At 48.2% G+C, this 23,743-nt stretch overlaps 2 protein-coding genes across 2 annotated transcripts in view; both read right to left on the bottom strand.

Moving 5' to 3' along the window:
* Positions 1–14,074, bottom strand: part of SCN10A (sodium voltage-gated channel alpha subunit 10) — a 105,460-nt gene extending 91,386 nt beyond the window's left edge. Inside the window, exons 1-5 of the mRNA XM_079933130.1 lie at positions 13,991–14,074; positions 12,673–12,818; positions 10,681–10,798; positions 3,782–3,895; positions 3,009–3,147 (exon numbers count right to left, since the gene is read on the bottom strand). The gene's annotated coding sequence lies outside the window, so the exon portion shown is untranslated. The remainder of the gene's footprint in view (positions 1–3,008; positions 3,148–3,781; positions 3,896–10,680; positions 10,799–12,672; positions 12,819–13,990) is intronic.
* Positions 14,075–14,275: 201 nt separating this feature from the next.
* SCN11A (sodium voltage-gated channel alpha subunit 11) overlaps positions 14,276–23,743 on the bottom strand; it is an 86,034-nt gene continuing 76,566 nt past the window's right edge. The window contains exons 28-30 of the mRNA XM_079933140.1: positions 20,858–23,507; positions 18,715–18,936; positions 14,276–14,326 (exon numbers count right to left, since the gene is read on the bottom strand). Of these exons, the coding sequence (XP_079789266.1) occupies positions 22,480–23,507 (1,028 nt within the window). The 3' untranslated portion in view covers positions 14,276–14,326; positions 18,715–18,936; positions 20,858–22,479. The remainder of the gene's footprint in view (positions 14,327–18,714; positions 18,937–20,857; positions 23,508–23,743) is intronic.

Here is a 23,743-nt window from a genome sequence, read left to right as displayed (position 1 = left end):
TAAGTTCATTTGTGTCATTTTTTTAGATTCCACATATAAGTGATATCAAACGGTATTTGTTTTTCTCTGTCTGACTTACTTCACTTAATAGTTGCATCCATGTTGCTGCAAATAGAATTATTTCCTTCTTTTTTATGGCTAATATTCCATAGTATATATACACCATGTCTTTATCCATTCATCTGCCGATGGACATTTAGGTGGTTTCCATGTCTTGGCTATTGTAACCAGTGCTGCTTTGAACATTGTGGTGCATGTATGTGATGTGATTTATAATAGAAATATATATTTGATCTTCATCTCCCTGTTTCTGGCACAGAGCTCCTGAAACCCTTGAAATTTCCTAAGTGATGAGAGCCATAAAGGTGTCTCTTGCTATGTTAATAAGGTGACTTTTGGAGTGTACCTAAGGATGCGGCTGGTTGCAGGGAGAACCATCTATGTATGAGAGGATTGGAACTTTTGATCTCACCCCTTAACCTCTGGGGAGGGAAGCAGGCTGGAGATTGAATCAGTCCCCAGTGGCCAATGACTTAATCAATAGTGCCTCTGTAATGAAGCCTCCATAAAAATCCAAAAGGATGGGGTGAGTTTGGGGAGCTTCTTTGCTGGTGAACACATGGAGATTTGGGAGAGTGGGTCTGGGAGAGGGCATGGAATCTCCGTGCCCCTTCCCCATACCCTGCCTTGGGTATCTCTTCCATCTGGCTGTTCCTGAGTTATATTCTTTCATAATAAACCTGTGATCTCATGAGCAAATGGCTTCCCTGAGTTCTGTGAGCCATTCTAGCAAATTAATCCAACCCAAGGAGAGGGTGGTGGGAACCCCTGCTCTATAGCCAGTTGGTCAGAAGGGCAAGTGACAGCCTGGGCTTGCAATCGGCATCTAAAGGGGAGGGCAGTCTTGCAGGTCTGAGCCCTTAGCATGTGGAATCTGATGCTATCTCTGCATAGATGGTGTCAGAATTGAGTTGAACTGCAAGACACCCAGCTTGTTGGGTGTCAAACCAGATTTGCTTGTTGATGTGAGGGAAACCTACACACACACACGCTGGACCTGGGTGCTCACTTTTAGTGTATTAAAGGAGAATTATTTTCCAGAAAGTAACATATTTTGCAAAGATTTCTTTTGCTCTAGACAACCAGAGAATTATTTTTCACCCCATCTAACTCAATCTCCATTTCATCCCAGGAACCTTCCTTTCCTCAGTAGACACCCAAGGAGGTCTTCTTCCCCAGTAAGTTACTACTTTCCTTCCGTGTTTCATATATCTTCTGTTCATCGTCCTAAGAAGTTTTATTTGTGCTCCTTGAGAAAAGTGTGGCTGTCTCTTCTGGCATGCCTCACAGTACTGGCCACAAAGTAGGTCAACACAAACCCTTTTTGTGAGCCTGGGAGGCCCTCCAGGGCAGGGTCCAGGACTTATCCTGGGTCTCCAGCCCCTGGCACTATGCCTGTCTGGATAGAGAGGTACTAAGCTCAGGCTAATCGAAGGAATAAAGGAATTGTTCCTTTTAATCCATTAGCGAGTTGTCATGCTTTCATTTATCTAATTGTTTTGAATACAGATGACGTTTTTAGCCTGCTATTGCACGAATTCCTTACATGGTCGAGGGCTTTGTAGCTTATACTTTACTTTCAATAATGATACTTGATGGACATCTGGTGGATCAAATGGCCCTTGTTTTACATGTGGGGAGACTGGGCATGGAGAGGTTGACCCCCAGCTCTGAAGTATGAGGACAAGGATGAGAACACAAGGTCTCCCACTCTAAGGCTCTTGACACCACAGGTTCGCCAGATGTGATTCTTGCCTCCTTTTGTTACTGCTCCTTGGACAAGCCAACTCTTTCAGGCAGTAACCATCCCCAGGAATCATGGCAGTGGGAGAGAGTCATTGCCACTTTCTTGGTCCCTCTGCTCTCCGTGCTCCTCCGAGCCCCAGCCTGTGATGTGCCCTGGATACAGACTGAGAGGGTGAGGAGGAGCCCAGGGGTGAGGGCGCTCTGTGGAGTCTGGCCTTCCTGTCAGAACTCCAAGTACCAGGGAATGAAGAGCAGCTTGGTTTCCATGGCGACCTGCCCACCCGGTCCCTACAGCTGCAGCCCCTCTCTGGCCCCCTGAGGTGAGGGCTGCGGGTGACCCGAGCCAGTCCTGTGCCCACGTCGGCTCCTGCCAGGTTCAGGCCCGAGGCACGCTGTTCATTCTGAGCTGGAGCTTTGCCTGACACGGTTCCCATGGGGACGGCGGTGGGCACATGCTGCCTGCAGTCAGATCCCCAGATCAGAACTGCCCTGCAATTCAGGCAGCTCCTCTCGAGCTCAGAGACTTTGGAAGAAAGACTGAGTTTCAGATGCCTTAGTCCTTTAACCCACCCCTTAGCCGAAGGTGGATTTAAGGACTTGGCCCGGTGGGGCTGTGTCATGTACAGGGCATTCCCTCTGTGCCAGGGCCTGGGGACACCAAGATGACTTGAGGCACAGTCCCCACCCTTAAGGGGAGCGAGCAAGACAGTCCATCAAGCTAGCAATGACAGTGCATCAGGGCCAGCAATGTGGGACTAAGAACAAGAAGCCGGAGGGATGCTCAATTCTGGGAAACATTTCAGAAGGGGAGCAGGAGGCATTCCAAACAGAGGGAGGGGCTCCTGCAATAATGTAAGAGGAAAGAATATGCTGTATGAAATACCAAAGTTCCAGGTGTTGGGAAAAGAGCTGAGAGGAGGCTGCATGGCTGGGGTATGGGCAGGAGCCCGGCACTGAGCCCAGCTCGGGCTGTATCTTATAGGGAAAAAGGAGTCATTTTACACAGGAAAGCAACATGGCTGGACTTAGAAAGGTCACCAAGGATGCTGTGAAGGGACCGATTTAAGGAGGAGGAGATTAGCAGTGGGGAGGACAGTGAGGTGGCTGCAGAAATTCTGGTGAGGTCACAGAGGCTGTGACTAATCTTTCAGAGTCAGGGGCCTCCTACCCACCAGGTGTGGCCAAAGGCGTCAATTCTGTACCTTTGCGTGGAGATGGCAGGAACCAGGAGCCGGGAGACATGGCTGTCCGCTGACAGATGCCTTGCCCACCTCTTGCCACAGGTCAGGAAGACTCTCAGGGAGGCAGGTCAGCCTACAGAGGAGAGCCCTGGGTCAGCACCTGTGAGGAAGGGGCGGTGGCAGGATTAGGCAGGAGGAAAGGTCAGCTGTGATCGACCCATGGGCAGCTCTGGAACTCAGATGCACGTCAGAGGCGTCCTACATCAGGCAGGTGGCCAGGTTTTTACACCCCCCCTTAGTGGGTCGCTAGAGGTGGGCCATCCCCAGAAGAGCAGGACCTGGAGGCAGCTGCCTGCCGCTGAGGTTGTCCCAAGAGGGGGGAGCTGCCTCTGCCTCCAGCACTGCCAGAGCTGGGCGGTGGGTCCTCAGTGCAGGGGACTTGTGCACAGTTCATACCTCGCCCACATCTACAACTTCGTCCTGGGTAGCTCTCGCAGTTGGAAAATTGATGGGTCTGGAGTAAGAGGTCTGGAAAGTCCTCTCAGGCTTGGTGCCTCCCGAGTCAGGGAGATGATAATAACAGCAAAAATAACTATCATTACTGAGTGCCTATGACATGTGTGCAGACTCCAGGCCTTCACACTCTACTTATATCACCTCGTTTCATCCTATGAGATAGGCACACCTATTAACCCACTTTGAAGAGGAGGTTGCAAACGTCAGAGAGGTGAAGTAAATGACCAGGTCCCCAGCACCTAAGTGGCAGAGTCTGGTCCCTGTGCAGAATGTCTCACCTCCAGTTGGAATGGCCTCCTTCTTCACTGCAGCTCCCACAACTGCGCTGGAAGATTGAGGGATGACGATGTGACAGTTATGCAAGGGCAGGCCAGTCCACGAGGTGTCGCTACCTGCCAGGAGCCCCAGGTACCAGGGTGAGGCTTACAGCACGCCTTCCCCAGCCACCTATTGCCTACTCAAGCATCCATGGCTAGGGCCTGGGACTGTCCTTGGGGTCTAGGGAGTGGAGCAGTGACACATAAAAGAAAAGATACCCTCACTGAGAAATGCACTTGTCGGATTTATAAGCAGAATTCCATTCAGTCAAAGTGGAGGAGGAGTGAGGAGCCAAGCACTGAGGACCTGAAATGTAACTCACTTGGTAATCTTCCTCCAGTGCTTGCATCCCCTTCTCTTCCCTTGTAAGCACCGTCCGTGAGGTGGACTCTGTTCCTCCTTCTCCACCTCCTGACAGCTAATTCTTTAGCAAGATGCTCACCCCCATTTACTGAGCGGCCAGTACAGGCGAGGGCTTATGCCCGGACATCATCTCACTCTCACAACAGCCCTGGGAGACAGAGGCTGTCGCCTCCATTTCATAGAGCGGTAAATAGAGCCCCAAATGCATTAAGTCACTCACGTGAGTCACACAGCCATTGCGGGACAGGACTTGAATCTAACTAGTCTGTCTGCTCAACCGTGGTGTTGAGGGGATTGAGAGAGGGTTCAGGTAAAGGGGCCAGGATTAGAGAAGGATGTAGTCTTGTGGGCTTCAGCAGGAAGGAGAGGAAAGTCATGCAGAGCTACTGGGATGTGGGGCCTGGTTGTTCCGGAAGCCACGGCAAGACGAGCTTCGGAAGCAGAATCTTGAGAGGGGGAGTTTGAGTTGTGGGCAAAGGGCAGTTTAGATGAGCTGGCTTGGTGACCATTACAGGGGGTCTAAGAGCAGGTTTAGAAGGAGGCAGTGCTGAGTGGCACCCCACTGGGGACTACTCAGGACACCTGGTCTCCTGCGGCTGAGTCTCGGGGTTCCTTGGTGTAAAATGGCCAGGGAGGTGGCAGTAGGGGAAAGATGAGATGGGATGGTTTAGAGCGTGTTTCTCAAATCTCAGTGTACATTAGAATCACTTGGAGGGCATGTTCAACTAGATTCCTGGACTCCACCCCAGCGGTTCTGACTCTGGTGGGGAGGTCGGGGGTGGGTCATATTCTCCGTTCCTAACAAGCAGCAGGTCCTGGCCCTGCTGTGAGGAGCACTGGTTTGGTGGTTTCCACGGGCCCCTCCTCCCCAGCAATCGGCTTTCTGAGACTCTGAGATCGGCTTCCCAAGCAGGGTCCCTCTCCGAAGGCTGGCCGCTGTTGACTCAGGCAGGAGAGAAATGACCCTCTTGCTCCAGGAGCTATGACTGGGAGTGGCTGCCATTTTCAATATGCTTTCTGTGCAGACTTTACAGATAATAAGCCTGGTATCAGAGAGGTAGTCCCAGAGTTTACACAGCTAAAAAGTGCTAAAGCCAAGATTAAATCCTGGAGCTTAGCTGAGACCCAAGGGGATAAGGCATAGGCACTAAGGACGCCCTTCAGGACCTGGAGTGCCCATTGCTCTATGGGAAGGTATAACAGGATATTTGTTTGGGAGGTTTGGGGTTCTGCAGGCCTGAGGTTCATCGAACCACGTCCCACCAAAACTCCTGATATAGGAAGGTGCCTGGGATGAAAGAGGGACAATTTGCATAGGGTCTAGGAGTCATCTGGGAGGAAATGGATTGATACCATGACTTTTCCCCTGGGGTTCCAAGTTGGCTGGATGAACTAAGTACAGTGAACTCACCATTGAGATTCTTGAAGTTTGCATGAACCAGTGGCACTGGGGAAGAAAGACCCCCTCAAAGAGAACAGAACAGAGCTTGGAGTTACATGAATTTGAATACTAAAGGAGGTGTGATTTTATTTTGTACCCTGAGTTCCTTGCTACAATAGGATTGGATGGGGGCGGTGCTGGCAGGAGAAGTGCACTGTTGCTCACATTATCTCTGAAATAGATGCACATTCATTAAAATGACAATTGTTTTAGAGTCATAATTGATAACTACTTTCATAATTTCAAAGTAAGAGAAAAAAAATAGGTAGAAGAAAAGATGCCTAAATCAGCGATGGCAGTGAAATCAGAAAGCACCAGCCTGAGACAATGGCATTTCACTTTACAAAACACTGTTCAGAGGAGAATGCATTGCCTGATATGGATTCAGTAGAAGTTGGCCGAAGAAATTCTTATAAGAAGAGAAAACATTTGGGATCTCAAACCTCTTAGTCCTCGGCTGGAGGAAAAACTCAGAGCTGGGCTGGAAGAAGCAGGGTGTGCTCTAAGAGCTATGCCAGGCCCTGGAGAATCGGGAGCTCTGAATATAACTTAATCTAAATGGACAAAGGAAATACAGAATGGATGTTAATGGATATTTCAACCCAAGATGAAATACGAGTCCAAGGAGCATTTCAGTATAATATATATTTAATTGAAATAAACTACATATCTTAAATCAAAAATGACGTTAGTGATTCCGTGCAGAAAGAGAATTGCTCTGTGACCTTCATTTTCTCCCTCTCTAATGCTTATTTGGGGAAAGAACTGTTAGCTCAAGTATTTGCTGAATGAATGATTGAACAAATGAAGTTGCATTGGTAGAGGAGGTTTCTGAAAATGTACTTTTAACAATGCAGTTAATTTCCTGTGCTTTCCAGGTTTTCTACGGTGAGAAGAAATTACTTCAATAGTCAGAATAAGATTAGAATTGGGTCGGGGACAGTTTCCTGTGAGGGGCAGTGAGATATCTACTCTCCCAGGCCACAGATGGTGCCCTTCTGACCTGTGACCCAACCACTGGGAGAAAGATGAAGACAGGTGCTGGTCAGCAAGGCTGGGGTGGTGAACCAGCTGGGACCGAGTCTCTCTGTATCAGGAGTTGTGCATGGCGCTGGCGTTCCAGGGGAGGCACTCAGACGACCTCTCCCTCAACAAACTCACAGTTTCGGCTGTGAAGGTTCATGCACTTGTCACATGTAATTCTAGAACAACCTGTCTGCAACTGTGGCCAATAAAACAGCAGAACTGGAGCTGAGCTGAAGAAGGGCAGCTGGCAGATGGGTGGGAACTGTGTCTGTTCAGAAACAGCTGTTAATGCAAAGGGGAAAGGTGTACCCTGGCCCACAACCCCTCTCACTGGTCAGAAATGACTGGAACATGACAAACCATCTCAGATCTCCCTAGGGTATGCTTCCTGGCACTCAGAGCAGAAAATTCATTGAAGGATTTCACTGGAGTCGGGGTCACGGCAGGCTGGACAGGCTGGAGCTTTCCTGGAAGGGGCAGGGCTGTATCTGGGCTCCTCTGGATGGGGAGGGTAGAGAGCGAGGATGGATGGAGACCCAGCAATGGACCAGCAGAGGGGCAGCCAAATGTCATTCACAGGAGTATCCTGTCCAGCAGCCCCTGTCAAAATTGCCAGGGGTGATCCTAAAATGTATAGTCCAGAGCCCTATTTCTAGGGATTTCTTCTTCTTCTTCTTCTTTTTTTTTTAGGTTTGCAGTTGATTCCAAGAAACTGCATTTTTCACAAGTGCATTTCACTCTGGATGATTCTGATGCAGCGTGTCAAGCATTAGACTTTGGATACTGTATTAGCGTGGGCTGTCATGACAAAATACCACAGGCTGGGTGGCTTAAACAACAGAAGTTTATTTTCTCACAGTTCTGGAGGTTGGGAAGCTGCAGATCAAGCCTGGCAGGGTTGCGTTTCTGGTGAGAGCTCGCCTGCTGGCTGTCGACAGCCACCTTCCCACAGTGTTCTCACCCGGCCTTTCTTCTGTGCACTTGTGATCTCTGGTGTTTCTTCTTCTTCTTATAAGAAGTCCAGCACTCTCAGGTTAGGGCCTCATCCTTATGACCTCCTGTAACTTTGGTTATCTTCTTAATTATCTTCTATCTCCAAATACAGCTACATTGGGAGTTAGGGTTTCAAACTATGAATTTCGGGGGACACAAACCAGTCCACAGTGGGTGCCACTCCTGTGGAAGGGAACTGGGGCCTGGATACCTGGCCGAGGATGGTGGAGGATGTTCATTGAGATGGACCAAGACTGGCAAAGGATCTTCTGCAGGGAGATGACTGATGTCAGTTCTGCCTCCTGTTTCAGACCATTTGAGGATCAGCATGTAGCAAGCAGGGGTGTTACTACACTATAACTCAAGTAATGCTATATGACTTTATTTTTCTGACATTAAATGACATATGTCCATCCCTCTGAGGAATGAGAACTTCATCTCAGTCATCCCTGGGGTGCTTCCTCTCTCTACCTCCTCCCAGGAGCGAGTGATCTCTCCAGGCCTTCCTTACAAGGTCTGGAGCATCTGGGAAGGTGCCCTGGCCTTGCACCTGCACCAGTCACCATGGTCATGCTCATTGTTTAAACCTGCATGGTCTCTTGAAGGTGGCAACTGACTGCTTGGTGCCCTGCTTGGTAAGACATCTTTTGCCAGGGCTGGGACACCTAGGGCCTGGAACGCAACTTCCCTTGAACATCACAAGTGTATTTTGCTCTGGTTCTGCCCTGACCCCTGAACACCCTCATTACCCCTAGCTCAAAATTTCTCCCCAGCCAAACTGAAGAGAGTGCACAAAGTACTGAGGTCTCTATCATTCAAGAAAATCCCCTTCCTAGTTCCAGGGAATGTTCACTTCATTCTTAGACCCAGGCCATTGATCCTGCACCACTCCATGCCTTCTGCTCTGGGAGGGGAGGTCTTCCGTGATCTGTGCCCAGCAGGCCTGTGATGGGATGCTGCTGTACCTCCTCCTTGGGTAGGGGCTTGGGAGGAACAGGTGAAAGCTGGTGATTTGGTGGAAGCTGAGAGTTTGTACTGCAGAGTTTAATGGTCTATCCCTATCAGCTCCCTTGGAGTATTTAGGTCTCTGGAACCTGAGGCACAATATGCAGGGTCACCCAGCCCTGGAAGGCAAGAAAGAGCCAGGGAGCATATTTCCTAACTGTCTGAAAAGTAACGGGACCAAAAGAGATCCAGAGTGTCTCCACCAGAATGAGAGGATCATAGAATGTCAACGCTAGAGAGAACCAAGAGCTCACCTAATCAGTTTCCTTGTTTCACAGGTGAGGAAACAGAGGCCCAGAGAGGGGAAGGTACTTGCCCAAGGTCACACAGCAGGCAGGTTCCAGGGCAGGAACAGATCCCCCACACCCATGACTCCCACACTGACCCTGCTCTTTTCATTCTCATCTGATGTGGGCCTGGTTCCTCTGCTCCAACTATATCTTATAATTTACTTGGTTCTACTAACCATAAAATTACCATGTACTTCATCAGAAAATGTGTGGTAGATCTGGAAGCCCTAGGGAAACATACGTACACACACATACATATGTGCACACATTCTGAGACACCGAGGTAACCCCTGTCAGCATTGGGAGGCCTGTTCTCCCTGGACATCGGGTAAAAAGCCCAGCCCAGAGCTCTGGTGCCCGGCCAGTGGGCAGCTTCACACGTCCTCCCCCCTCTAATGATAAGCGTGGACCACAGCATCCAGCTCTCACCGTCAAGCTCAGAATGGGAATGGGTGGCCACCAGATGCAGTGTCGGGGGAGAAGATCCAGAGACCGCTCCCTCAGCAGCATTAAAACTACAGTGCTTGACTGAGATTTATCCATGAGCCATTAGGAAAGTGGGGAGTGCTTTCATGCCCTGGGCAGGGACATGGTCAGCACTGACTTCTCCAGTGAGCTGTTCTGACCCAAGGAGGAAGGCTGAGGCCATGACAGACGGTGAAAGCAGGGAGAATAGCACCAACACTAACAGTGATCCAGCCGACACTGCTTATTACATGCCAAGAGGCTTACATGGTTATTGCACTTAATTCCCAGAACAAAATGAGGACAAAGGTAGTGGAGCTGCGAGTGAGAAGGGAGCTGCCGAGTGACATCCGAGGGGCTGGGATGGCCAGGAGGACCAAGAGTGGCTCCCGGGTTCCTCTGATGAAATGTTCTAAGCAAGTTCTGGGTCGTCCCCTGAACTCACCCCCAAAACCCTTCAGCCATCACCTGGGAGCCTCCCTGGTTGGGAAAAGCAAGTGTGTGTATGTGTCCTTCTGGCCATGGCTAAACAACCAGGGTGGAGAGAGAGCACGGGAAGGAAGCTGGTCCTGGCCCCCAAACCATGTTCTCCGTCCTTCCCGTACCTGGGGGGCTCTTCCTGACCTGGCTGGTGCCGGGACAGCCCCAACCAGGCATTGGAGCAGAACGAGGCAGCTCTTGGAAAAGAGGGAAGGAAAGGTTCCCTTATGCAGGTATTTCTCTAGGGAGCAGTGCTGGGGTGGGCACAGATGGGCCTCAGACAGTCAGACATCAGAGGCAGCACTGCCCTGACTGCCTTGCCAGGGAGTGACCCATTTACTTGGGTAAGTGTCAGTTTGCTGCAATTATTCATGTGACTCCCCCTTCTTCCTGTTCCTCTAGGCCCAGCACCATGAGGGCTACTGCATTTCTCCATGACCAACCTTCTGGGCAGCTGCAGGGGGGCCTGGCAGGTGGACCCTCAGCCAGAGAGATGCAGAGGAGGGCTGCATGGGGCCAGGACCCACAGGCAGACGCACCAGAAGGAGGACGGACACTGACTGTCCCTGGGTGATGGGCAGCACACCCAATCTCTCACCTACAAGCCTCCTTGAGTTCTCACAGCAGCCCTGAGTCACTAGTGGTTTTATCTTTCTCATTCTAATGCCAAGGAAACTGACTTAGGGACAAACTTTTCTAAGACAAAATGGAAAGGCCAGGCAAGACACTGAGGTGACCAGTTTCTTAAAGACCTCTGCACTGTCCAGAACACTAGAGAAACCCATTCAGAACTCACCTTGCAGGGTCCCTAGGGACACTGGGAAATGGACTCTCAGGAGAATGTCCATCCAGATGCTTGTGGGGCTGGGTCCCAGGATGCAGAGCTGTTTCTCTGGCAGCATCCAAATGATTTCCTAACAATCAAAGACAGGCAACAAGAGTCAAGGAATGAAGACTAAAGGAATGAGATTGGAGATTCCTTGGGGGAAGCGGACTACTCTTTTGTCATCTTTGTATCCCCATCAAATCCCTTCGAAATCTAACAATATACATCAATAAATACTTAACACATAGCAATGTTAATACTAATTGAGCCATATCTCACTTAAGGATCATAACTGCCTCATGAAATAGGTATGGTCATTATTGTCTTCATTTTTAAAATGATTAAAGCTCAGAGAGACTGAGGACTGCATCCAAGGTCACCCCGCTACTATTGGGTAGCATGGATGTGAGACCCATGCAGCTGCCATTGTCTGCCATGTTTTTGGCCCAAAGACAGCAGCAGAGTCCTTGCAATAAGGATGGCACAGGGCTGGGAGAAGACTGCACTCACAGACCCAGCGGCACCCTCTCTGGTTCAAATTTATCTATTTCTGGTCATTTTAAATTCAATTTAAATTCTATTATTTCATTCTGGGAATGGAATACATAGGAAATGTTGTGTCACCCTTCAAAGTTGATGACAGAACCATTGTATCAGTTAGAAATTCCCCACAGTCACTTGAAACAGAGACTCGCTAAAGATTGGCTTAAAGAATCTGCATCTCTTTTTCTCTAACGTAATGTGATGTGCAGAAGTAGGTGGTTCAGAGCTAGTGCAGCAGAGCCATGATCCCCTCAGGTCTCACACTCTTTCTATCTTTCTCCTCTGCCATCCTGAGGATGTGGCTTCTATTCTTTAGTTCGCCTCATGGTCACAATATGACTATTGAAGCCCCGCCATTACATCTGTATTCCAGGCAGGTAGGAGGAGGAGGTGGTAAAGGATAAAAAGGCATATATCAACTGATTTAGCCCCCTCTTTTAAGGAGCTTATCTAGAAGCCTCATTCAGCAATGTCCCAATAACTCATTGGCCAGAACTTAGAGCAAGTCTACTCCTAGGTTCAAGGTAGAATTAAAACTGTATTTTTTTAAGGTGGGCACTTAAAACCGTATTTTTTTTTTTTTTTTTTTTTTTTTTTTTTTGTGGTACGCGGGCCTCTCACCACTGTGGCCTCTCCCGCTGTGAAGCACGGGCTCCGGATGCACAGGTTCAGCGGCCACGGCCCACGGGCCCAGCCGCTTCGCGGCATGTGGGATCCTCCCGGACCGGGGCACGAACACGTGTCCCCTGCATCGGCAGGCAGACTCTCAACCACTGCGCCACCAGAGAAGCCCTAAAACCGTATTTTTTTTAAGGTAGGCACTTTGACACCTCTAATAAAATCAGATTTCTTTTACTAACGAAAGAGGAGAGTGGATATTGGGTAAGCCCCTCACCACCTCTGCCACAACTTTACTTTGCCTTGGCTACTTCAGTCCCAGTAGTTAAGGATAGCCCTGGGGAACACTTTCATAGAGACTAAGCTGTAAGTGGCTTGACCATCAGAAGCCTGAGGTGAGCCTGGCCCTGCTTGCTCTTAAACTCTTTCTAGCAGCAGCCTCAATAGCACAGCCCGTCTCTGGGCTGGCCTCAGGTAGGAAAGCACCTATGTTGGGGGAGAATAAATACCTTTGGCTTGACCATGTCCCATGGCTGCTGTGAGCCTCAGAGGAGCTAATGCATGTAACAGCACCTCATAAAGTATGATGTCCATGGCCTCACCACTAAGAACCAGCAGCACTGGCATACCTGGGAGCTTGCTAGAAATGAAAATTCTCAGTCCCCCTGCTGCCTTACTGAATCTTTATTTTAACCAGGCCGCAGGTGATTCAGGTACATTAAAGTTTCAGATGCACTTCCCTCTAGAGCCGTGGGATTGAATCACAAGGGAGGCCAGGTGACAGGAGACAGGTGTGCTCACCTGAGACCCTTCCTCCAGCCTGATGAAGTATCTTGGGAAAGTCACTCTCCCCCTGTGGCCTCGGTCTTCCCAACCGTTTACAGGAAGGGTTTGCACCAGATCCTCGCTCAACAAAGTATGGTCTTGATCAACAGCATCGCATTACCCTGGAAGAAATGCAGAAACTCAGCAGTCCCCCCAAACCCAGAGTGACTGAAGAAGAGTCTGCATTTTGGCAACCTCCCCAGGTGAGGCATCTGTACGCTAAAGTTTGAGAAACCCTGCACTAGACGCTCTGTGTGCTCTGAAATGAGAAATCAAAGTCATTTAGGCAACTGGTCCCAGGTTCCCAGCCTGTGATGTAGATGATGGGAGACCACTGATTCCTGGAGTTTCTTGGGTTGGGCTGAGGGGAGATAAACTCCCTTTGAAAGCTCAGTGACTGGCAGAACACAGGGTGGCGAGCCACGCGGCTGGTACTGTGGGTGCCTGGGCTAGGTCTGGAGCCGGCATCAGACTTGGGGGTTCCTCATCAGGCACTTCTCTGGAGCTGGATGGGTCCCTGGAGCCAGAAGCGCAGCTGCAGGCAGCGCTCCGGTGATGGCTCTGGACCACCCCTCCTTCCTGCCCTTCTCCCTCTCCAGGGCAGAGGTGGGCACACCTGAGATGCACAGGTGAACAGCAGATGCATCACGGAGTCAATGCTGCCGGCTTTCAGCTGGAGAAGGCGGCGGAGCCTACCTCACTAGTCTTCTTGCCCCTGAGCACTTCGTTATTTAAAAGAATCCTTTAAGACTGTTTGATGTTTTGGACTAAATAAAGCTGTGCTCCCACTCTGATTGAGCTTATAATGGAGTCTAATTTTATAAAGAAGCCAATTAATGGCTTTGTAAATATAAAAGAAAGTATCCCTGCTTCTTTTCTTGACAAAAAGGCCCCAGAAGTTAGTCCTGTAAAAATGTTAAATCTTGCTTTAAAGAATGGCAGGACTTCTCTGAGGAGAATAACAGGAAATGACTCACAGAGGGCGCCCCGACGCTGCTCAGCTGTACAAAGCGGGGGGGCCCCGGGGGGGGGGCGGCGGCACCCGGGGGCCCACCCCCACCCCCGCGCAGTAATATGAGGCTGCCGGCTGACTGCAGGGAGGAAAGTGCCCCGCCCACGGAGGGGACGCTGTCTTCTCTAGGCCGGAGCTCTCTGAGGGGCCCATGCTGGCTTGCAGAGACAGACATCACGGTGAGGCTGAGAGTCCAACACTGTCAGGATTTAGCGCCTTGAAGAAAACTCACCTAGAAATGCTAAATTAACCACACAGAATTGCCAGTCCAGGGACTCTTACCTGTACTGGACTCTCTCTGGCTCTCATCTTGATCCCATAATGATGAGCCGGTGGAGACCGGGAAGATGTCTTCCTGGGTTCTTGTGGACTAACTCAGACCTGAATCTTCTATTCTGCCTCTGAGCTCCCTATCTGTCTGCCTTTCACTTCCTTTCTCTCCCTTCCCGCCCACCGCCCTCCTCCGCTCCCCTGGCCCTATTCCCTCCTCAATCCATAGGCTCTCCCTGTCCAAGGCCCTCACTAAGGACAGCAGCTCTGCCCCAGAAGCCCAGATCTGATGAATGGGTCAGAAGATATTCATATGGAGCACATCAGTACAGCCACAGCAGCCAAGTCCTAGAGCAAATAGAAGTCCCATGTTATTTTTTTGTTCTTGGGGAGAAAAGCCATCAGATATTGAATATTTTCCATGCCAGTTGTGGAGTAGCTGCTGCCTTGAGCCCTTGTACTAGTCAGAAAGCAGAATCCTCCTCAGGTGGTTCAGGAAACTTGAATGAAGGACTATTTACAGACTGTGGATGCAGTTGCTTTAGTTACCCATTGCTGTGTTACAAATTACCCCAACAGTTTGCAACTTAATATACATTTATGATTTCACATAGTTTCTCCAGGATGAGAATCTGGGGGTGCCTTAGCTGGGTGCTTCTGACTCTCATGAGGTTGTCACCAAGCTGTTCATAGGGGCCACAGTCACCTCAAGACTTGGCTGGGGCTGCAGGCTGCACTTCAGAGCCCATTCAGGGTATTTTGGGCATTTCTGCTCCTGACCATTCCCCTTCAGGCCTCCAATCTTGATGTGTCCTCTTGTTCTTGCTCTTCTCACCCAGAGATGAGGGGCTGCAAGGGTGAGCAAGTTGAGCATGCCCTCTCAGCTTCCTTTTTGTTAGTGTCAAAGTGAGGCCCAGAGAGGGCATGGGCATTGCTCAAGGTCACACAGCAAGTTGGTGGCAAAGCAGAGCTCAGGCCCCCGCTGCACTGTGAGGAAGGGCAGGGAAGTTTTCTCAGCATCTCATCAAGGGAGCAGGAAGGCAGCTACAGGCCCCAGTGGCTCTGAGAAAAGAGCCACTGAGCTGTGGGGCTCAGCAGAGCATTCTTAAGTGTAATTGACTTTAGGCATTAAACTTTTACCAGAATGAGCTCACAAGGTCTGTAGGGAGAAGGAAAGTGCCTGGCATTTCCTGCCTCTTGGGGCAGCGTCTGGGGTGCAGAAAAGCCCATCTTCCAGGCTGCAGGATGGAGCCCTCCCCTGGGAGGCAGAAGAAGGGTGAGGCCCTGGGAGAGACTGCAGGTCAGGATACTGAGTGTTCAGTGGCCACCTGGTTCTCACTAATTCTCGGGGGTGGGGAACGGGAGCTAAGACCACCCACTCAAATGCGTGACGGCCCTTAAGCAGTCACGACTATGCAATGAGTAACTACTGCGGGGGTGGGGAGAAGGGACAGAGGACTTAGTCCCTGCTCGTAGGGAGCAGCCCCCCAACCCCTGGCCATGTCCACTCATCTTTTTGTCCTTAAACCTGCCCTACTATCAATCATGGACCTGGTATAAATCACAACCAATCTCTGGGCATCAGTTTTCTTATCTGTATAATGAGGAGCTATACAAGATGATGTCTTGAAATCTTTTGAGCTTTGTCTTTCCGTAATGAAGGAGTTATCCCAATTCTTATCCCAAGGTTTCTTTCCAAATATTGAGGCAGCCACTCTACACATCCAGGCAAGATATCACCTTTGTTTGATGTGTCTCCCCAGCAGCCTCTCCCTTCAGATTTAGTGCTAAAATAAGAGCTCCAGAGGCATATTGAGACTTCCATTTAGATTCAAAAAACTCAAGGGCTTTTTTTTTAAACAGGCTTATTGAAGTATAATTGACATACCACAAACTGCACATATTTGAAGAGTACAATTTGATAAATTTTGGCATATATATATATATATATGTATGTATTTGGCCATACCACATGGCATGCAGGATCTTAGTTCCCCAACCAGGGATTGAACCCGTGCCCCCTGCATTGGAAGCGTGGAGTCTTAACCACTGGACCACCAGGGAAGTCCCTAGACATATATTTTTCACTTGTAAAACTTGATGGTTTTACAAATGAAAACCACCACGATCAAGATAGTAAACAAATCCACCATCCCCCAAAGTTTCTTCATGCCCCTTTATCTGCCCTTTTTACCAACCCTTCCCCTATCCCCAGATTACCATTGATTTGCTTTCTGTCACTATAGTTTAGTTTACATTTTCTTCTTTCTAAAGGAAAAGGCAACCTACGGAATGGAAGAAAATATTTGCAAACCATGTATCAGATAAGGTGATAATATCCAAAATACGTAAAGAACTCATACAACTTAATATCAAAAACACAAACAACCCAATTAAAAAATGGACAAAGGACCTGAGTAGACATTTTTCCAAAGCAGACATATGTATGACCAACAGGTACCTGAAAAGGTGCTCAACATCACTAATCATCAGGGAAATGCAAATCAAAACCAAAATGAGATATCACCTCACACCTATTTGAATGACTATTGTAAAAAAGACAAGACATAACAAGTGTTGCTGAGGGTATGGAGCAAAGAGAACATTTGTACACTGTTGGTGGGAAGGTAAAATGGTACAGCTAATATGGAAAACTATATGGAGGTTCCTCAAAAAATTCAAAACAGACAACCATGTGATCCAGCAAACCCTCTACTCAATATATATCCAAAGGAAATGAAATCACAGTCTCGAGGAGATGTCTTCACTCCAGTGTTCACTGCAGCATTATTCACAATTGCCAAAGCAAGGAAACAACCTAAATGTCCATAAATGGATGAATAAAGAAAATGTCCTGTATATACATACAATAGAATATCATTTAGCCATGAAAAAGAAGGAAATCCTGCCATTTGCAATAACTTGAATGAACCTGGAGGACATTATGCTAAGTGAAATAAGCCAGACACAGAAAGATAAATGCTGCATGATCTCACTTATATGTGGAATCTAAAAAAGTCAAACTCATAGAACCAGAGAGTATAACAGTGGTTACCAGGAGCTGGGGGTAGTGGGTGGGGAGGGAAAATTAGGGAAATGTTGGTCAAGGGGTACAACCTTTCAGTTATAAGATGAATAAGTTCTGTGGAGTCTAACACACACTAGAGTGACTGTAGTTAATGATATTGTATTGCATACTAGAAATTTGCTAAGAGAGTAGATCTTAAGTTTTCTCAGTATATCAAAAGGAAAAAAAGGGTAACTATGTGAGGTGATTGATGTGAGAATTAACTTGACCGTGGGAATCATTTCACAGTGTATACGTATTTCAAACCATCATGCTGTACACCTTAAATATATACAATTTTCATTTGTCAATTACACCTCAATAGAGCTGGGGGGAAAAGAAAAAGAGTATAAGCCATCATTGTGTTTTGGCTCCAAAAGTGATATTAAAATGTAGAAAGAGCTTAGAGTATGGGATGGAGGTAAGGAGACTTGAAGCTGTAATGGCACAGAGGATACAATGCTTTTAGTTAGACTGTATGCTCGTTCAGGGTGGCTTGGGTTGGGGGACTGATGGAGATTAAGGAAGACTAAATCAGCACCCTCACTGTCACCTCTTGATACCACCACTGTCTGACTAGCACACTTGAAGTCTACGTTAATAGGGGTATATTGTCCAAAGGGAGGGGATAGTCCCTCTCTTGCCCCCTGGGTGCCAGATGCTAGAGGATATAGATTAACCAGAGCTTGCCTAGAGAAGAAGGGAGAAAATGATAAAAGGATTGAAACTACATCAAAGTATTAGAGAACAGAGTACATAGAATTGAGGCTGTTAAATTTAGAGAGGAAGCATAGCACCTCCCACGTAGAGGATGTTTCCACAATGTAAGAACTTTGAAGACATGCATTGTCTCCAGAGGAGAAGAAATGGATAGTAAAAGATCCGCGGTCATAACGAGAAAAACTCTGTACCTTCCCTTCAACTTCAATCACACCGTTTCTGTGTGCTACAGTGGTGATATAGCTTAAGCACTGGAGCCAGACTGCTTGGGTTTGAATTCTGTCAGGGCCACTTATTGGTTACGTCGCCTTGAACAAGCTTCTTATTCACTCTACATGCCTCAGTTTTCTCATCAGAATAATGAAGATTCAAAATAGTTTATCCCTACTAGAGCTGTTGTGAAGATTAAACAAGGTAATACTGGAAAGTGGCTACTAAGTCCAGAATAAATGCTCAATAAATGTTTTTTTATTGCACTTGTCTTCTCACTGCCTCTTTGATGACTCCTAGGCAGTGAGGGACAGGATTGCCCACTGAATGACCCTGGAGGTTCCATCTGGGTTGTCAGGCAACAACCATCTGGGACCAGTGGCTCCCTCTCCTTGAGCAGGAGGAGCTGTACAGGATTGCAGCCTCTCTAAGGACACTGGGTGCTAGTAGCTGACATTCCAAGAGAGCTCTCCTGAACAGCTGGCTCCGGAGTCTGGATCATTTACAAGGCAAGCTCTCACGCTTGCTCCGTGAAAGGGTAGGGATCCCTTCCTGGAACACCACCACGCTCTGCCCTGGCTTCTTGAATGCTTCTTGGTGGAAGGGATGAAAAGGTGGGATCATGTATCTCATCTTGTTGGCTATGACTTTCTTGTGAAGCCTGCTCTGTGCCCACGATGTGTGTCGTGGTGTTACCTTCACCTACCTCCCCACACCCTTCTCTGAACCGTCTCCTCACCTTTATTCTCTGAGAGCATGGCCCCCATGGTGAGTCCTCTGGTATGCTCACCCCTCCACGATTTAGTCTGCTCCCGGGGTTTCAAATGTCACCCTTGTGCTGAGGACTCTTGTCCAGGCCATGTCCTCAAGTTCCAGGCCTGGCTGAACATTGTCACTTGGACCTGGCATCTTAAACCTTCAAAATGTTCAAAACCGAGTTGATTTTTAGATTTTCTTCTTCCTTCATGAAAACAAAAATAAATGAAAAAAACCTTATCCCTCCTAGGCTCATTAATTTGGTCACTTGTGCTGCCATTTACATTGTCACCCTGGCCCAAAATCTTAAGGTTCCTCCCTAGACACCTCCCCCATGGACAGGCATTTGGCACAGGTATCTGAGTCACACCGCATTGCCCCCTGCCTTCGTCCTCACTCAGTGCTTCTTCCGCACCAGGATCCGCATTCTGATCTCTTTCTCCTCCATTCCACCTGAATACTCTGTCCAGTTAATTTCCTCCCCTGCTCAAACACTGTCAATGCCTCCTTATTACCTAAATATGTTAGCACCCTTCGCTCTGGCATTCGAGGCTCTCCACAAAACTGTCCATTTCTAGATTCAGCTGCTGCTGCTCCACTGTCTATACTCTGAGCCCAGCCAATTGAGGAGCTCGTGCTTCCTTCCACTGTTTACACTCCTTACACTCCAGGGTGCTGCCTATACTGTCTCCTCCCCTTCAAACACCCTCCTGAACCACCTCCATCCGTCACAATCCCACACATTACCCAGCTCATCTCAGATGCCCCCCTCTCTCTTGTGAAGCCTTCCTGTGAGCCTGTCTCCACTCACACTTTGAGAGCAGAGCTGTGTCCTGGTTCATGCACTTGTTATTTTGCATTGTATTGTCATCACACAAACACCTGTCTAATTCTCCTCCCAATTAGCATATATACTCTTGAGGTCAAGAGCCATTGGTTAGAAGCAGTTTGCACAAGGTGGTATTGCATTGGCCCCCCGGAACTTGTCTATTGACTGAATTGAGCAGGGGCTGATTTGCCTGGATAAAAGAAGGCTCAGAACACAGGGGACTGGCTTCATGTGCCTGTAGGGCTGTCTACGGTTGACATTCAGCACGGCCCCAGGAGGACAGAGCTCAGACCAACATCTCTGCCTCTCGGGAGTATCCTGGCTCCTTGCACAGTGAGAGCTGTCTCTGGGGAGTGTGAGTTCTCTAGCACCCATCCAAGGTAATTAAACACTTCCTTGCCTTGGCTCTCTTCTCCACCTTTAGCCCTCTGGCTCTTTGAGCTCTAGGCTCATACAGAGAGATGCTGTGCAGCTTTCAGAAAAGAACATGTTGGGCATTTGCTGCCATCTAGTGAAGGAAGCATGGCTCAGCCTCTTGCAGAAGCCAGAGGGAGGGATCCTGTGCTCTCCCCAGAAGCTGGCTCCAGGAATCCAGCACTGGCGAAAGGGGACCATGTAGGGGTGGACAGGTGTGTGTGAGAAGGGCAGAAGCTATTGCACAGAACAGATTATATTCAAGCCCCTAAATTGTAATCTGGAATAGACAAGACCATGTCCTTCCAGACCCTCCCTTACCTCCAGCCAGGGGATATCCCTAGTAGAATCAGGGCCAGCCATCTTTTCCAGAAGACTTGGTAGGGATCCATAAAACACCCAGAGTTCATAATCGGAGGCATCTTTTAGGGAAGACACAGGTAATCCCCAGGGCCTCAAGCAGAACTGGCCATGACTTTAGAACTGGTGATTTCCACAAGGCTCTTGCAGCCCTATATGGGAGCCCTGTGGCCCTGTCTCAAAAGTGCCCTTGTTCTGGCCATTCCCCTGCCTCAGCATGGCACAGAGGCTCAGGCTCCACCTGCTGAGTGACAGCACACTCACTGGGCTATTGTGAGGTACAGATGAGATTATGCGTGGCAAACACTTAGCCAGTGCCTGACACACAGCAAATGCTAAGTAAAAATTAGATATTGATAATAATTAGATAATGATATTACTACTTTTTGCCAACGCTCCAGAGCACAAGGCTGCCTACAAAACTCAGGCCCTGGACACGAATACATTGAGTCATGGTTAGATCTTGTGCACATTGTAAATAAGCACCCCCTCCGTGCACCACAGTATCTGGCATTGGCCTTACCTCCACTGGACAGTGAAGGGCAGGGCAGAGGCTCAGGCCTCAGACTCCAGGCTGCTTACAGACACATCAACTCCTCCAGTCTGTCTGAGATACAGGATTCCAGGACTATTTCTGCAGGGTTCTCCTCCAAGCCTAGATTATCACAGTGTAGTTCTTTGTCCCCAGTCCAGCTAATGTCTTGTTTGGCCTCTGGGCATCTCCAGTTTTTAGGGAGGTCCTGGGCTACTCCTGGGGCCAGGCCCTTCTGATCGACCTGGTTGTTCTCTGGGCTGTGTTTGATGCAGACATTCAGCCAGAACTGAATGTAGGGCTCATCAAATGACTGAGGTCACGGGCTAACCAGTATGTCTTATGGCTCCCCTGCCCTGGGGTCCAGGTGTTGTTAAGGGGTTGCTCTCTCCATCCAAGTTGCGCATTGCAGATATTTTAACCAGAGGTAAGTGAGACTGTCTTACTGGTTCCAGCCAGTGGTGTGCTGAGCCAGCTCCGGGCAGCTCGCGAGAACTGATTGTGGACGTCTCTTCCCAACTCTACGTTCAGAAACATGTTGGTAGCTTGAAATCAGTCATGATGGGAGTATTCACCACAGAAATCAGTAAATGCTACAAATCATGGCTTTTTTTTCCTGAAGAGCAACTGTTATACACTTATCAGCACACCACTGGCTCCTGCCTTTAATTCCAAGCAAAGTACCACATTTAAACCACTACTCACACAGCCACCAAACAAGAGGATTTTTAGTGTAGTGTCTGAATGAAATGCAAACTGAAAGTCTCATTTATTTATTTTTTCCCTGGAAATATATAACAGAGATTGCAGCTGGTGAAAGATACGGTGGTAACTGACAAGTCATGACCATGCTTTTAGGTTTGAAATAAACCCCAAAAGTTTAATGCTGGTTAAAAAAAAATCTGCAATAAGTATTTATTGGCAGGTTTTGAATTTTCACTTAGCATGCAGAAGAGTTATGTGTGATAAGCCATATATTTTATTGGGGAAAACATCAAACAAAGGTGTTGGATACTGTACTTAAGAACATTTGGAAAAACACAATTTAAAATGTTAATGTTTTCTGTTTCTTATTAGTTTCTTTTGATATAATTTGAACTGTGCTTCAATCCTCACATTAGTGTCCCCTACAGCAGCGGTCCCCAACCTTTCTGGCACCAGGGACCAATTTTGCAGAAGACAGTATTTCCACAGACGGGGTTGCGGAAGGGTGGTTCGGGCGGAACGCGAGTGATGTGGAGCGGCAGATGAAATCTTGCTGGCTCACCCTCTGCTCACCTCTTGCTGTGCGGCCCAGTTTCTGACAGGCCACGGATCGGTAGTGTGGTCTGCAGCCCAGGGGTTGGAGACCCCTGCTCTACAGTCCATTCTAGTGTCTTTTTCCTGGTTAAAACAGTACCGGTGGTTATAGTCGGGCAGCCTTATCTTATATCTCTATAAGAACCATTTGAAGTGAACTCAGAAACACCATTTCTTTTAGCCAGAAAAAGAAAAATGGAATGGCTAATTCAGTGAGTCCACTGCTTGTTCGCACACTGAGCTGTGGACCCCTTGGAGCTCAGAGGCTGGAGGCAAGGCTCTGAGGCTGTGAGGTAGGGGTGGAGGTGAGGGGCTCAGTCGTAGTGGACCTTGCCCTCGGCCACCCCAGAGCTGGACAAGTCTCCATTGCAGAGTGTCTGGAGGGGTGAATGAGGCCTGTCTTCCAAGGTACACTTGGTCTTCATCATGTACTTTCGAAAGGCCTTTTGAATTACAGCAGCACATCTTTCCTCTTCCTTCCTCTTGGTGGTGGTGACTATGGGTTCATATAACTTCTTGAAAGGGTTGGCTTCCATGAACTTCTCCTCCATCACTGCTTTCATGCTATCCAGGCCACTGGACTCACCAAGTACCCTAGCAGTGAAAGCGAACAGGATATCCAGGCAATGAAGGCGATCTCCGCTCACCATGGGCAAGTCCATGACTAAAAATTGGTATTTATTTGGCTTTGCCACACGGAGAGGCTCAGGAAGGGCATCAGCAAAGTCAGAAAGAGCAGAATATTTGATAAATTGTGTTGCTTCCGGGTCAAACTTTTCCCAGACTTCGTAGAATATTTCAAAGTCGTCTTCACCCAAAGGGTCCTCACTTTCTTCAGTGGCTATATTGAAGTTTTCTAAAATCACAGCAATATACATGTTGACCACGATGAGAAAGGAGATGATGATATAACTGACGAAGTAGGTTATGGCTATGGCAGAGAGGTAACAGTTCTCTGACTTGGGGTTACATGAGTCTTTTGATTGCAACATGGGGCTGAGGAGGGCATCCCAGCCTGCCGACGTGGTTATCTGGAAGAGGCAGAGCATGCTGCCTTTGAAAGTTTTGAAGTTGAATATGTCATCAATTCCAGACTCTTCCTTCACTTTGCAAAAACAGTTCATACCAAAAATGGCATAAATAAACATAACCAGAAAGAGTAGAAGGCCAATATTGAATAGAGAGGGAAGAGACATCATTAGCGCGAAAAGGAGAGTTCTGATTCCTCGTGCTGCCTGAACAAGTCTCAGGATTCGGCCAATCCGAGCCAAGCGGACAATTCTGAAGAATGTTGGAGGGAAAGGAATGTGTGCCTGGGTTTTCAAGGCAGAAACAATTGTACCTTAAGAGAAGGAGAAGGGTCAATCAATTTCCAGCAGGCAGACTGACTGACATAGCTTCTCTCTGCTGCCTTGAATCTGAGCGGAAGCAACTTTCTATCATTACTTCTTAATTTATGTACAAAATTAAGATTTTTTTACCTATATCAGGGAAAATATATATCTGTGCCTTAAGTTGGAGAATAATTTCCAAGGTTCGTACAGTTTTAGATGGGACTTTAGATGGGATAGGACATCT

This window comes from Stenella coeruleoalba, assembly GCF_951394435.1.
Source record: "Stenella coeruleoalba genome assembly, chromosome: 10".
Classification (NCBI taxonomy): Eukaryota; Metazoa; Chordata; class Mammalia; order Artiodactyla; family Delphinidae; genus Stenella; species Stenella coeruleoalba.
Note: the sequence above shows the minus strand (reverse complement) of the source record. Positions and strands in the feature narration are given on the sequence as shown.